Genomic DNA, 14902 nt, shown 5'->3' on the forward strand with positions numbered 1-14902 from the left:
TATTTTTTGAGACAACAGCTCACTGTATAGCCCTGACTAGCCTGGAACTTACTACATAGAACAGGCCTGCCTGGAACTCACAGAGAACAAGTTGCTTGTCTCCCCAGTGCTGGGGTTAAAGGTGTGCACCACCACATTCAGCTTACATGGTATTTTAAATAGTAGAAGTAAATTTTTTAAATTGATCAGAAGATTTGGAATATATATGTAAAGTCAACTTATCAAGGTATACATATTTAATAATACTAGCAATTCAGCATACATATATTACATCTATAAGTCATATAATGGTGTCTATAGATGGGAAAGAAGCAGACTCACAGTAAGTACATAACTTTGAATATATTTCTGCCTCATATTTAGCTTACTATTCATCTTTATTTGCCTTTCTTCTTCAGTTGTTCTACAAAGTAATCATTACAAGCAACTGTTAGAGCTGCCACCATGACCACAAATTCATTAAAATCCACTTCATTGTCCTTATCGGCATCCAGGTCCTGCATTATCTTATCAACCAACTGCGGATCCTTTTGGCACTAAAAAGAAAAAGAAAGTTTCTAACTCTGAGGATCTGAGGCTCAAGACAACTGAAATCACATCTTTTATTTACATGAAAGTTTGAATTTCCTTTTTTTAGCAGCTGAAGACAATTCCCAAGAGCCTATCTACAGAAAGATATGAACCAGTTTAGAGTCTAGCCTTATCCCAAGTCCACAGAATATCAGCTCAGATCTGAAGCTCAGCCAAGAAGCTCAAGGAGAGTATCAGCAGGTTCAAGTGAGCCAGGCAGGCTGGAAAAGCGTGTATTGAGCATCACAGGTGGAAGATCAAGACACATGGGGAGAGAGTCGGGTGACATATAAAAAGAGGCTTTGAAGTTCAAAGGGACAATGAGGGGGCTCTATCATTTACCATCAATAGGATTTTGAACACTCAGCACCTTTAAATTTCCTTTCTTATTCTAGGAGGAGAGTAATATCCAGCCACATGCTTTGGGAATGCTTCAACACTTTTGAAGGTGCTTAGCATTGCATGAGACAGACTGTTTTATCTCACAGGCCTATTTAGCACAGTGTATATCACACTCTAAAGGCTGCCTTCTTAAGATGCCTGCATTTTATGGATGGAAAGAAGAGCAAGAAGTCCATGTAGGATGTCAAAGTTCTAAGGGTTGGGACTGGAAAGCACACACTACTCCTATGTACTCCTAGTGGGTGATAAGAAATGTTTCCCAGAGCCAGAGTTCCCCAATGTCCTCTCCTTAGTAGACAGCATTGAGTAGTTGGAAGCTCAACTTTCATTGATCAAAATCAACTTGTCCAAAACAGAACTTTCACTTGAATAGAATGATGTATGAGGTTTGGCCTATTAAATGTTTTATTCTAATTGCTATACCAATGCTGTAGCCAAACAGAAATTGAGAGGAAAAAAAATGACCCCATGGACTCCTAAAATAAGTAAAAGGGTATTGTGAAGAGTTACAGAATTAAAATGTTTTGCTTTATGCTTTTCCCATAGAGGATGGAGAAAAGGATGTAATTACAATGGGTGCAGTCTTCTTTCAGGATTTGGACAGAATAATACCATGTAACAATTGTACGTGCATGAAATCAGTTCAAGGCAGCTCCATGAACATCAGAGGAAGTGTTTCTGCAGAGGAGACCCCAAACCCTCACTATAAAGCTTTATGTGTAGATTTATTGGACTCTTGATTTTTTTGAGATATGAATCTGTTTGCTACTCAACTGGCCACTGGCCACTCAGCTTAGCCTTGGCTAACGAAGCTCTCTAAGTATTTGTCATTCACTAGAAAAAATTTCAATCCAGCATAAATTATCGAAGGCTTCATTTCAGACTCAGTGTATAATGTTAATTTATAAATAGATGTATAAAAGTTCAGGCACAACTAGTCATAATAATAACCTCTGTTATAACTAAGTGATCTCTTTGATTGCTACACCAGAATGTGAATACTGGGTGAAAATGTCAATATAGTTGTCAAGATTTGGAAAACCTAACCCCAGGCAGTATAGAAAAGGGCTCCTGCCGGTGTTCAAAGAAAACAAAGATCTCTAGTGTTTTCTTCCTCTGCACTTTGAGTCTCGATACAAATTACAGACAGAATGTACATAAAACCTGCCCCTGCAACCACATCCTGTCCACTTTCAACCAAATATGGCAGGAAAATAATGGACCCACTGAGAGGAATTCTGTGAGCTCTCTCTGCAACAGCATCTTCAGCTCCCCCTTGTTGAGCTTGAACCTGTCCCCTTCCTTGCAAGAGTAGCGGTGGAAGATTCGAATCATCGTGTCCATGGCCACCTCCAGCTGGGTGGGCATGTGGGCAGCAGAGTGGAGCTCTCCTGAGCAGGTCACCAAACAAGGGAGAAGGCACTTGCTCAAAGGAAGCAGATGGGGACATGTCAATTCTTTCGTGAAAACAATACACCCATCCCGAGTCAGCCCACTACACGAGAGATGGTTGTTAAACTGTAATAATCTTCCATTAAAGACAACGTTCCACCCACTCTAGAGCAAGCTGCAAATGAGATCTTTGCAGGTGAGTTTTTTCTCCTCCCCAAGTCCCATTCCCCTAACATGTATAGTTTTAGTATATTTATAGGTTAACAACTAGACAAGCACAGGGTCATGTTAAAACACGGGATTAATAATGAAGGAGAAAGAAAACCTTTACTTCCTACCTGTTCAGCCAGTGCCAGCTGTCTATAGGTGTTTACAATTACAGTCCAAGCATTGATCCCTGTGCTTCCACCCTGGCACACCTGTTTCCAACAAGTGAAAATTGCCAGTGACAAGAGATTGCTGGAGGTGCCTCTGTGTCTGTTTTTAATCAGCAGAAGGAACAGGTGTGAGCTGCTACCCTAAGGGCCATAGAGGACACTAGAGCCCATTGGGTCATTAGAGAAAAGGCATAAAGGGAAGGGGAAGCCTTCCTTTTCTGTCATGGGAATATGGGTAGAAATGTAGGTAGTTGCTAGGAAGTTGATGACTAGGAAGGACTCTAAAAATAAAGGCGCAGCGCAACAAAAAACACTGGTCAGCAAAGCACTAGCAAGGCCAAAGGAATGAACTCCAGACTAGTTACACTAACTCAATGGAGTGTTGTGTCATTGTCAAAGACAAGGGAAAGAGATCAAGAAAAGTCCACTGCAGCGGATAATACATGTAGCTAAATGTGGTGGCTCCTGTCTGTTATCCCAGCCCTTGGGAAGCTGAAGTAGGAGGATCATGAGTTTGAGACCAGCCTGGGATATATAAGTTCCAGGCAGGCCTGAGCTAAAGTGAGACCCTATATCAAGAAGGAGGAGGAGGAGGGGGAGGGGGAGGGGGAGGAGGAGAAGAAGAGAAAAAAAAAACAATGTGTGTGTGAATGCCATTTTGTTTGCCTTATGAATCACTGAAAAGTTCTCAACGGGTGGCTGTAGGGAGCAAGGGTGTGCAACACAGAGCAGGATGGCTGAGCCCAAGACTTCCTGGTTTACACCTTTTTCATTGATTTTAATCTTTTCAGTTATAGGAATGCATTGCCTAATGTCTACTCATGATAGAAAAACTGCAGAGCATTGGGTATGTAAGAATGTATAAGAGGGCCGGATGTGGTTGTGAACACGTTTAATCCCAGCACTTGGGAGGCAAAGGTAGGCAAATCTCTGTGAGTTCAAGGCCAGCCTGGTCTACATAGTGAGTTCCAGGCCAGCTGAGGCTACAGGGAGACCCTGTCTCAAAAAGACCAAAAGAAAAAGAAGAAGACTGTATAAGGGGATTTCCAAGTAAGAGAAACTTTGAAGGAGGGGGCTGGTTTTACTGGGAGGTACTTAGTGCTTGCAAGCATGAAGGTCTGAATTTGATCTCCAAAACACACATAAACAGCCAGGTGTAGTGGCATAGCCCAAGCTATGAGCCGTAGGTTCCAGTGAGAGACCCCACTTCAAAAATGAAGATGGGAGCTGGGTGTGGTACTGCATACCTTTAATCCTAGCAGAGGCAGGTGAATCAAGGCCAGTCTGGTCTACATAATGAGTTCCAGGCCAGCTGGGGCTACAAGGAGACCTTGTCTCAAAAAGACAAAAAACAACAACAGAAACCAAGGTGGATGCCTCCTGAGGAATAAGACCCAAGGTTAGCCTGTGGTTTCCACATGCATACACATCCTCACACACAAATACATGAACACAAGCACATGTGCACACACACGTACACAAATACATTTTAAAAAATATTTTATTGTTTTTATTTTATGTGTACAAGTGTATTGCTTGAATGTATGTAAGTGCACCTGTGTCGTGCACCTTGCATAGAGGCCAGAAGAGGGCATCAAATACCCTGGAACTAGAGTTACAGACAGTTGTTAGCTGCTTTGTGAGTGCTGAGAATTGAACCTGGGTCCTCTGCAAGAGCAGCCAGTTCCCCTAACCACTAAGCCAACTCTCCAGCCTACATCAATACATTTTTTCAAAAAGACTCCCTGGAGCCAGACATGGTGAAGCATGGCTTTAGTCCCAGCACTCAGGAGGCAGAGGCAGGTGAATCTCTGTGAGTTTGAGGCCAGCCTGATCTACATAGCAAGTTCTAGGCCAGCTGGAGCTACAGGGAGACCCTGTCTCAAAAAGACCAAAAAAAAAAAAGGGGGCGGGAGTCCCTGGAAAAATTAAAGCCATAAATTGGTTATCATGCTGTTAAATGCTGCCTGACTTCTTTGGGGACTGAAATTTAATTATATGAAAAGTGAGCTCATGTCTCCTTTTTGTTTCATTTCTTGTGAATGATCCAGTTTCTGTGTAACTTCAGCTACCAATCAATCTGCTGTCTTAACCTCTGGGTTAAGACTCCACTGGAACCTACCTCTCTATGAGGTCCTAAGGGATGCCTAAAGTCTGACTCTCAAACATACTTTCAGTTGATTATTAAGTTAACACAGCATATGGAAAAATAGTATTTTGAATATTCAGGAGTATGAACAAAAGTAAATTTCTCACTCTACCATTCCCTATCCTAGAGTCTCTCGGCTAGCATATTCCTGAGTGACAGGCAGCAAGTGGGAAGCTAAAAGCATGGACTGCCTGGCTTGTATATTTATTCATTTTTGAGATAAGGTCTCACTATGTAGCCCAGGCTGGCCTCAAACTCATGGCCCTCCTGCCTCAACCTCCTGAGTGCTGAAATTACAGATATGTATCAGCACACCCTGTTCCCCAGCCTGGCTTTAAGTCTTATCTCTTCCACTAACTGCTCGTGTGATTCTGAGCTACTCACTATTCTGTACCTCAGTTTCCCCAGTGGTAAAAATGGGGATAAACATAGTGTTTTCCCAATAGGAAGAATTAAATGAGTTTGTTACAGAGTTCAAGACCATTGGGAAAAGACCACCGGACCCAATTAGATTTTAATTAGCCAAATTTATTGCTGTAGCAAGACTGACAGTCTCCGGAGGCCAGATGAGGGAGTGCAGTGAAACTGGGAGGGGAAGGGAAGCTTTTAAAGGCAGAAACCACAAGCAGTTGCAAGGACAGTGGGGTCACACTGACCCTTAAATGCATCAATAAGCAAGTTTAGAGAAGGCAAAATGAGCAATTATTAGTCATTTTCTTAGCAGATGTACAGAGACATTGGCATGATGATTATTATTTTTTTATTTTATTATTTTTATTGTTTTATTATTTTTATTTTTTCTGATTATTATTAGTAGTATTTAAGAATTTTACAAGAAAGACAGGATATTGTTTTGGTTAGTTCCCTTGGCTAGGCAAGGAGCACAGCTGCAGTGTCTGAGAAAAACACTTCTGAGGGAAAGTAAGTTCAGACCTGACCTTGAGCTGGCTGCTTTTCTGATTTTTAAAGTCTGCGGTGGCTACTTTGTACAAAATAGAGTTGCTCTAGTCATTACAAGTTAAAATATATTCCTAAAACAGTGCCATGTGTATGTCAGCATTATTACACAGAAGTTATATCATTTATATAACTGTATAAAATGTTGTATGTATGACCTTAAATTGACAAACTACACACACACACACACACACACACACACACACACATAATTATATGAAAAGTGAGCTCATGTATGACACATAGCCAAGAAATATTCATCAGGTTCTTACTTTACGATAGGTGCTATGTAAACACAACAGAAGAATCTTGTCTTGGAACAAATCCTATTGCTATTTTTCCTGGAGTGTGTTAAATACAAGGAACCCAGGAAACACTGGTATGTTTTGTTTTTTATGTTGAGGTTTTCTGTCCAAGGCTATCCCCAGGGCTTTGTGAACACCCTTTTCTCAGTTTCCCCCTTAGTTTTGAATGCACTTACACTCTCTAGCTTTTAAATGTTGTTCCCCCAGAGTCTCAGTCACATACTGTTGGTCCAGATGTCTGCTAAGCTCTAAGATGATCTGTCCAACTTCCAGCTGGACCCCTTCCTACTTGTGCCCCATAAGCTTTTCAAAATTGATCAAGATCAGACTAAAACCTCTTTTCTCACCCCAACTTGCTGCTCCTTCTGCTTAGACCATCTCAGTCATTCGGCTCTACTTGTCCTCCAGTTTCTGTCACCATTTAGATATCAGTGGAACTTGCCCACTCCTCTCCGCTCGTCCACCTTCAGGCCTTGCTGCATAGGTTCCTTGCAGCTCTCTGGACATACTGTCTGTGCTCCTCCCCTCTGATCCCCATTCTGCTGTCACAGTAGTTGATCCACAACACAATTCAACAGCCACACTTTGGGTATTCAAAGGGCTGTCCCTGACTGTACTCTGACTGCAACACTGGGCTCTGCCTTGACTGATGATCCCACCTACTCTTTGATGACTCAATGCAAGTTCACCTCCTCTACCAAGTTTCCTGCATTTTTCCAAACTCCTCACCCCTTCTCAGAGGAGCCCACCTTGTTTCTCGTATCCCCAACTGCACCACTTTCTTTTTATCATTACGCTTGTCAGACAATCCTGTTATCACTGCCACACACTCCCCACTCTCTTCACACTTTGAGTTACTTGAATTCAGGCTCCATGTCTGGGCCATCTTTGTATTCCATAGGGTTTAGCACAAGAACGAGAAGTGCTCAGAAACCCTTGCTGAGCCACAAGTGGTGGTGCATACCTGTAATCCCAGTACTTGGAAAGCTGGGCCAGGAAGTTGGCAAGTTCATGGTCATCCTGGTTCACCAAGTGAGTTTGAGGCAAGCCTTGACTATGAAGTGATACCCTATTTTGGAAGGGGTGGGGGAGGGAAGCAGGGGAGAGAAAGAAGTCCCAACTGGTAGATGGATTAGTGAACAATGAAATAAAGAGTTTGTAAGGTCCCCCAAGAGCTGAGCTCTGTCTAGCTTACTTGTCTGAATAATCATTTGATTGCCTTATTCCGCATAAATTTTGCTCATCTCCAGTACTTGGGAGGCAGAGGAGAGAGAGGGGGGGGGGAGAGAGAGAGAGAGAGAGAGAGAGAGAGAGAGGAGAGAGAGAGAGAGAGACTGGGTAGAGTGGCACATGACTTCAATCCCAGCACTCTAGAGGTAGAATCAGAGGCAGAAGCAGAGACAGAGGCTGCTGAATCTCTGTGAGCTTGAGGCCAGCCTGGTCTACATAGAGCACTATATAGTGACACCTTGACCAAAAAAAAAGAGTCATTCTGATGAAATAGAGTTTGAATTTGAAATTCAGTATTGCCAGGCTAGGGGCTGAAGTGATGGCTCAGCTATTAAGAGCACTGACTGCTCTTGCACAGGACCTGGGTTTGATTCCCAGCACCACATGGCAGCTAACAACCATCTGTAACTCCAGTTTCAGGGGATTCAACACTGTCTTCTGGCTTCCACAGGCATTGCATGACACAGGTACATTTACATACATGCAGGCAAAACACTCAGGCACATGAAATCATACATATATATGGGGGGCAAGGGTGCTAAGCATTGAAATTATAGCCACAGTAAAATAGGTAAGCTGTACAGAGTACCTGGTTCTCAACCAGGTATTTAAATACATTTAAATTATGCTAAACCACAAAACTATTTACTTGGAGAATTCAAGTGGTGGGTAACTCTTATTAGAAAAGATATCTAAGGTTGAAATGTTGTAATTGGATTGGAGAGCTGAGAGTTTGATCCTCCATCCTGTGCTCCCTAGCGCCTCTGTGCTTCCGCACGGCTGGGTCCTAAAAGTTTCCTTTGGTACATGCTGCCCCTTAGTGTCAGGCTCTGGAACTACACCTTGGAGCCCCCTGTTTCATTCATAAAACAAAAACCGTTCTTCACATGTGCTTTGATGTAAGCCAGCCCTGGACTGCGCTCTCCAAAAGGCTTGCAAAAATAACGGCAACATCAAAAGGCTCAACAGGATTCTGTCAGGCTAGGGACACAAATATTCAGATGACATGAAATCACAAGTCAGGGGAGACAGGTCTGTTTACAGCACAGAAGGGCTGTCTTGTGCACCTTGCTTGCTGCCTAAACTATTTTACTTTTGATTTTTGGTATATCTCATGACTCTCGAGGATAAAAGGTCTAAATTTGCATCCAAGTTAGTGTGCAAAGAATGAGGAACTGGAAATACAAGACTTGAAGTTTAAAATAAGGACTATTGGGGGAGGGGAGGCTAGTACAAATACATGAGCATGAGAACAGAGAATACAGATCTTTAAGAGGGGCATTGGATTAACCATGAGGACTAGAGTTCTGAGCCCCAGAACTCACACAAACAAGCAAGTATCCCCAAAATGCCTGGGGATACTCTGAGAGATGATCTGAGAGATCTGAGACTCTGTCTGGCCTCCACAGCCAAAGGCCGGGAAGCACCAGAACACACAGGCACACACACACACAAACAAATAAAATCTTTTTAAAAGGTCATGGTGGCACACATCTCTGTTCCCAGCGCCTGGGAGACAGAAGCAGGTAGCTCTCTGAGTATGAAGCCAGCCTGGTCTACATAGCAAGTTAGAGGTCACCCAGGGCCATATAGTGAGGCCATCTCAGAGACAGAGAGAGGAGAGAAAACGAATGAATGAGAGAAAGAAAATATGTGAAAAGCAGGTCATTATATCAACTGGGACATGACAGTGCCTCGGGCTGAGATGAGCACACCCCAGGCTCCCCAGCCTGCAGCAACCCCCGGGAGGCTCTGCCACCCATAAGAGCTGCTCTGGACCCAAACCAGAATCATCCAGAAAGCAAGCTGATTCTTCCCAAGTTTTCCAGGTTTTGTCTTTTACTGTAACTGGGTTCAAATGTCCTATCACTTTCATAGCAATGATGCTTCTCTTAGTTGCTTTCCTGTTGCTATGACCAAACACCATGACCAAAAGCAACTTAGAAGAAAGAGTTGATTTTTTAAAACATTTTATTTATTATTATTTTTACTTTATGTGTATGAGTGTACTGCCTGCATGTATGTGAGTTCACCCGTGTCGTGCAATGCCACGGAAGTCAGAAGAGGGCTTTGGATTCCCCTGCAATTGGAGTTAAGGACAGTTCATAGCTGCCGTGTGGGTACTGGGAATTGAGTACCAGGTCCTCTGCAAGACCAGTCAGTGCTCTTAACCGCTGAGCCATCTCTCTAGCCCCAAGAGTTGATTTTTTTTTAATATTTTCTTTATTTTTATTTTATGTGTATAGTGTATTGCCTGCATGTAGGTTGTTGCACTGGTGTTGTGCAATGCCTGAGGAGGTCAGAAGAGGGCATCAGATCCTCTGAAAGTGGAGTTATAATGGTTGTTGGTCACCATGTGGGTGCTGGGAATAGAACCCTGGTCCTCTGCAAGAGCAGCCAGTGCTCTCAACCACGGAGCCATCTCTCTAGCCTGAAAGAGTTGATTTTGACCTATAGTTCCAGCAGAAGAGTCCATAATGACAGAGGAGGCTTGGCAGCAAGCTTCTTGAGCAGCTAAAAGATCACATCTCAATTGCACACAGGAAGTACAGAGAGCAAACAGGAAGTGGGGCCAGGCTATGAACTCTCAAAACCCACCCCCAGTGACATGAAGAAACTTTTGGAGGTGTAAAATGCATTTATTACCCGTTGACTATAGTGATGGCTTCACAGGTGTGCATGTGTGAAACTTATCAAAGCGCACATTTAAGATATGTATAGTTTACTCTATGTCAATTACAACTGAGAAAGAAAGAAACCCTTCTAAAATCTTGAAACCAGAGAGTAGCAGAGCTAAGGCTATAGCCATTTAAAATTAGAATCATAGAGCTTGTGTTTTAGCTAGATGGCAGAGTACTTACTAGCAAGCAAGGCCCTGGGTCCCAGCCTAAACATTGAAATCAAATAAACAAAACACTAAAAAATCACCCCTCATCTGGGTGTGGTGGTGAATGACTTTAGTTCTAGCACTTGGAAAGCAGAAGCAGACAGTGAGATCAAGGCCAGCCTGGTCTACGTAGCCAGTTCAAGGCCAGCTGGGGCTACAGGGAGACCCTGTGTCAAAAAGACCCCCCAAAAAAAATCACCCCTCCTCAAAGATCAAAGGAAACAAATGTAAATAATTGTAATGATTACTTAATGTTACTGTGGATAATTCATAGATTCTCAATGCTACTGATAAATTCCACTTTCAATTTAAACATTAATTATAATAGTACAGCATTTAAATTATAATGTTGAAGCCAGTCTTGGTGGCACACACCTTTAATCCCAGCACTGCAGAGGCAGAGGCAGGCTGATCTCTGTGAATTCAAGGCCAGCCTGGTCTACGTGGCAAGTTCCAAGCCAGCTGGGGCTACAGGAAGACCCTGTCTCAAAAAGACCAAAATAAAGTAAAACTGTAGTGTTGAATTTTATACCTTAGCATATAGAAATCTAAGGATTTTTTATTAGTTTTTAATTTTGTATATTTGCATGTGTCTGAAGGTGTTATGTACATGTGAGTGTAGGTGCCCTCAGACACAACAAGAGGGCATCAGCTCCTCCTGGAGTTGGTATTACAAGTGATTGTGAGCCACCTGAATGTGGATGCTGGGAAATGAACCTGGGTCCTGTGCAAAACCAGCATGTGCTCTTAATCATGTATCCATCTTTCCAGCCCCTAGCATATAGAAATTCTAGTTTCAAATTTTCCGGTTTCTGAAGCCCCTGCCGTGAATACTATTTCGTTGTCATCATTTTGTTTTCGCATTGCCAGGGATGGAATCCAGGGCTTTGCACATGTGAGGCAAACACACCCCCAGTGCTTCCCACGTTATTAAGGAACTCTCTGCCCAATGCTGGATAGACTTTTTGAAATGTGATATAATTCAGAACAAATGTTCACAAGGTTACTCAGAAATATACTACAGATTATTACCAAATGCTAAACCAACTATGAAGTTGTGTTATATAACTATAACTCCTCTTTCACAAGTATGAAACAACAACCTTGAACTTGAAGTTCGCTTTCCTTTAAAAAGAATATTTTGGGGGGCTGGAGAGATGGCTCAGTGGTTAAGAGCAGAGGACCTGGGTTTGATTCCCAGCATTCACATGGCGGCTACAAACCGTCCTTAACTCCAATTCTAGGCGAATCTGATACCCTCGTCTGATCTTTTCAGCATTGCACAGCACAGGTGCACTCACATACATCCAGGCAATACAGTCATAGACATAAAATAAAAATAAAAAATAAATTTTAAAAAGGTTTAAATAAAAAAGAATATTTTGGTTTTATTTATGTAAGGACTCATGGTTTTGTATATGCACATGTGTGTGCACTGGTGTGCATATTTTACATCCTTCAGAAAAACAACTTGGGCAATGAAGTGCAGGTTAAAGTGTCATGGAAGAAGTTCAAGGACAGCCCCAGCTTCGGGCTTTTCCTCCTGACCCTCATGCCCAGCAAGACAGGCTTAAAGCATTTGCCACACTTTTTGCCAGGAAAGGAGGACTACAGGAACTACAGAATGTAATTGTTCAGCCTTAAATGATGGTTCCTATGCCCCCCTTAGTTCTCATCCCAGAGTCCAAAAGAAGGATTTTAAAGGCAAGAATTTACATGTTAGGGGCTACAGAGATGGCTCAGCTACTAAAGTGCTTGCAAACACCTGAATTTGGATCCCCTAAAACCCACATAAAAACCCAAGCATGGGACTAGAGAGAGATCTCAGCAGTTAAGAGCACTTACTGCTCTTCCAGAGGACATAGATTCAGTTTCGAGCACCCACATGGCAGCTAACACCCATACTTAACTCCAGTTCCAAGGGATCTGAAACCCTCTTCTGGCCTCCACAGGGACCAGGCATGCATGTGGTGCACTTACATGCAAGCAAAACACTCATACCCATAAAATAAATGTATTTTTTAAAAGGCAGGCATGATGGCATGCTTTTGTAATCCCAGCACTGGGGAGGGGGAGGCAGGCAGATTTCCCAGGCTTGCTCGTCAATCAGCCTAGCCTAATTAGTAGGTTTGCAGGTCCCAGCGAGAGATCCTGTTTCAGAAAACAAGGTAGACAGTGTCTGAGGAAGAACAACACCGGAAACTGTCCTCTGCCCTCCGTACACACACGCACACACATATGCACATACCTGCATACACAAGTGCACCCTCACATACACAAGCATTTGTACATGCACACACACACACGCACGCATGCATGCACGTACAGTGGTGCACAAGAATTTAAATAAATGTTAGGCTTATTCCACAAGTCAAAGTCAAGCACTTGTTTCCCTGAATGAAATGAGATTTTTGTGATTTGCTTCAAAATAACCCAATGGGTGAAAAATACGCAATATAGTGGGAAAGGAGAAGACATTAAACCAGGTTGGTCGCAAGTCAATGGATTGTTAAATCTGGGGGCTGTTTTGTGCGGAGTCGTGAGACTATTCTTGCTTTCTAGTCTCTATATATTTGAAATTTCCTTAATAAAAAGTTCACCCTGTGTTAGTTAGCTTCCCATTACTGTAGCAAATACCTAGATAAATCAGTTTAAAAAGAGGAAAGGTTTGTTTGGGCTTGCAGTTTAGAGGTTGCAATCCATTGACTGGCCCCATTGCCTAGGGCCTATATTGGGGACACCATGGTGGCAGCATGAGGCAAAGGTGGCAATTCACTTTAGGGTGCGGAACTGAAGGACAGAACAAATGAACAGCATCTCTGGGTGTTCTAGTTACTTTCTCTTGCTATGATAAATGCCATGACCATAATAGAATATATTTCAGCTTACATTACAGTCCTTCATTGAGGAAGGGCAGGGCAGGAGCTGAAGCACAGATCACGGAGGAATACTGCTTACTGGCTTGTTCCTCTAGCCTGTGCTCAACCTGCTTTCTTTTTCAAAGTATTTTATTTTTTTTATCATTTTTATGTGTATGCATGTGTTCCCTGCATGTATGTAAGTGCACCTGTATTGTGCAGTGCCTACAGAGGTCAGAAGAGGGCATCAGATCCCCAGAACTGGAGCTATGGACAATTGTTAGCTGCCATGAGGGTGCTGGGATTCAAACCAAGTCTTCTTCTAGAACAGCCAGTGCTCTTAACTGCTCAGCCGTCTTTCCAGGCCCCTCAATCTGCTTTCTTATACAGCCTAAGATGACCTGCCCAGGGGTAGCACCACCCACAGTGGGCTGGGCCCTCCTAAATTACTCAACAATAAAGAAAATGCCTCACAGACATGCCCACAAGCCAGTCTGATAGAGAAAATTCCCCAGTTGATGTTCCTTCTTCCCAGGAATGTCAAGTTGACAACTGAAGCTGTCCAGCACAGCAGGGCTAGAGAAACGGCTCAGCAATTAAGATCACTGGTTGCTCTTGCATAGAACCTGGATTCGGTTCCCAGCACCCACATGATGGTTAAACAACTGTCCTAAACTCCAGTCCCAGGAGACAAGGGCCCTTTCTTGGCCTCCGCAGACACTGCATGCATGGTTGCACCTACAGACATGCAAACAAAACACTCACACACATAAAATAAAAAATATTTTTTTAAAAAAACCAGCATCCCACAGTTCCCTTCAAAGGCATTTCCCCATGACCTAAGACCTCCCACTAGGCCCCAGCACTTCAAGGTTCCAACACCTCCCAATGGCATCAACTTGGAGACCAAGCTTAAACACAAAAGCCATTGGGGGACATTTAAGATCTGAATTATAACACCACCACTCCCACCACAAACACAGAGCATCCCTGTCAGCATGAGAAAAAAGTTAACAAAACTGAATTCTTTTACCAGAGGAAGAGAAATACTGTAAGGGCCTTGATAGTATACGGAGAATTATTGATAAAGGAGAAACTGACCACTTGTTTATCCCCACTGGTACAACCAGATAAAGAATAAAAATATCAAAGAAATAAAAAATGTTCCCCAACCATAAAGGCTGCTAGGCAGTACAATAGTTATTAGACGATATCTAAGAAATTCTCTAAAAAAAAATGAGTCTTTTTTACTGGTGACTAACAAATAGAAGATGAATGCTTATTAATTGTCAAAATTTATTCTTGAGTTAGAGGAAGTAGACAAATCTAATAAGCACTTAAAAGGTATTTGGCAAAAAATTAAAAATTAAAATGCCAGGCATGTTGGCACATGCTTTACTCCCAGCACATGGAAGACAGAGGCAGGCAGGATCTCTGTGAGATGTAGGCCAGCTTGGTCTACATAGTTCCAGATCAACTGGGGCTATAAGGAGACCCTGTCTCAAAAAAAAAAAATTAATGTAAAAAGGTGTTTGGGGCAAATGGTATACAGCCATGCCACAGGTCAGAACCTCAGCTCACATCTACTGTCAGGATTAGTAATTGCCTAGTCTAACCATTACACTTTCTTTTTTTAAATAAATAATTTATTGAGAATTTCATACACGCATATAAGGTGTTTTGATCAAATCCATGCCCACTCCCTCCCCTCCAACTCCTCCCATTTCTCCCCATCACTTTTTTTTCTGATAACTTCATGTACTCTTTCTTCTTCG

At 42.6% G+C, this 14902-nt stretch overlaps 1 protein-coding gene across 2 annotated transcripts in view; it reads right to left on the reverse strand.

Annotated features, from left to right (window-relative positions):
• Nucleotides 1–345: 345 nt before the first annotated feature.
• The window catches only part of S100z (S100 calcium binding protein Z), a 62926-nt gene continuing 48369 nt past the window's right edge, over nucleotides 346–14902 (reverse strand). The window contains exons 1-3 of one of the 2 annotated variants that reach the window (XM_008855994.2): nucleotides 6500–6625; nucleotides 2200–2394; nucleotides 346–536 (exon numbers count right to left, since the gene is read on the reverse strand). In XM_008855994.2, coding sequence (XP_008854216.1) covers nucleotides 378–536; nucleotides 2200–2340 — 300 coding nt within the window. In that variant the 5' untranslated portion in view covers nucleotides 2341–2394; nucleotides 6500–6625 and the 3' untranslated portion in view covers nucleotides 346–377. Of the gene's footprint in view, nucleotides 537–2199; nucleotides 2395–6499; nucleotides 6626–14902 lie in introns of those variants that run through there. The other variant, XM_029557633.1, reaches the window with a different exon arrangement.

Source organism: Nannospalax galili, unplaced genomic scaffold (assembly GCF_000622305.1).
Source record: "Nannospalax galili isolate Female #2095 unplaced genomic scaffold, S.galili_v1.0 scaffold907, whole genome shotgun sequence".
In the NCBI taxonomy this organism is placed as follows: Eukaryota; Metazoa; Chordata; class Mammalia; order Rodentia; family Spalacidae; genus Nannospalax; species Nannospalax galili.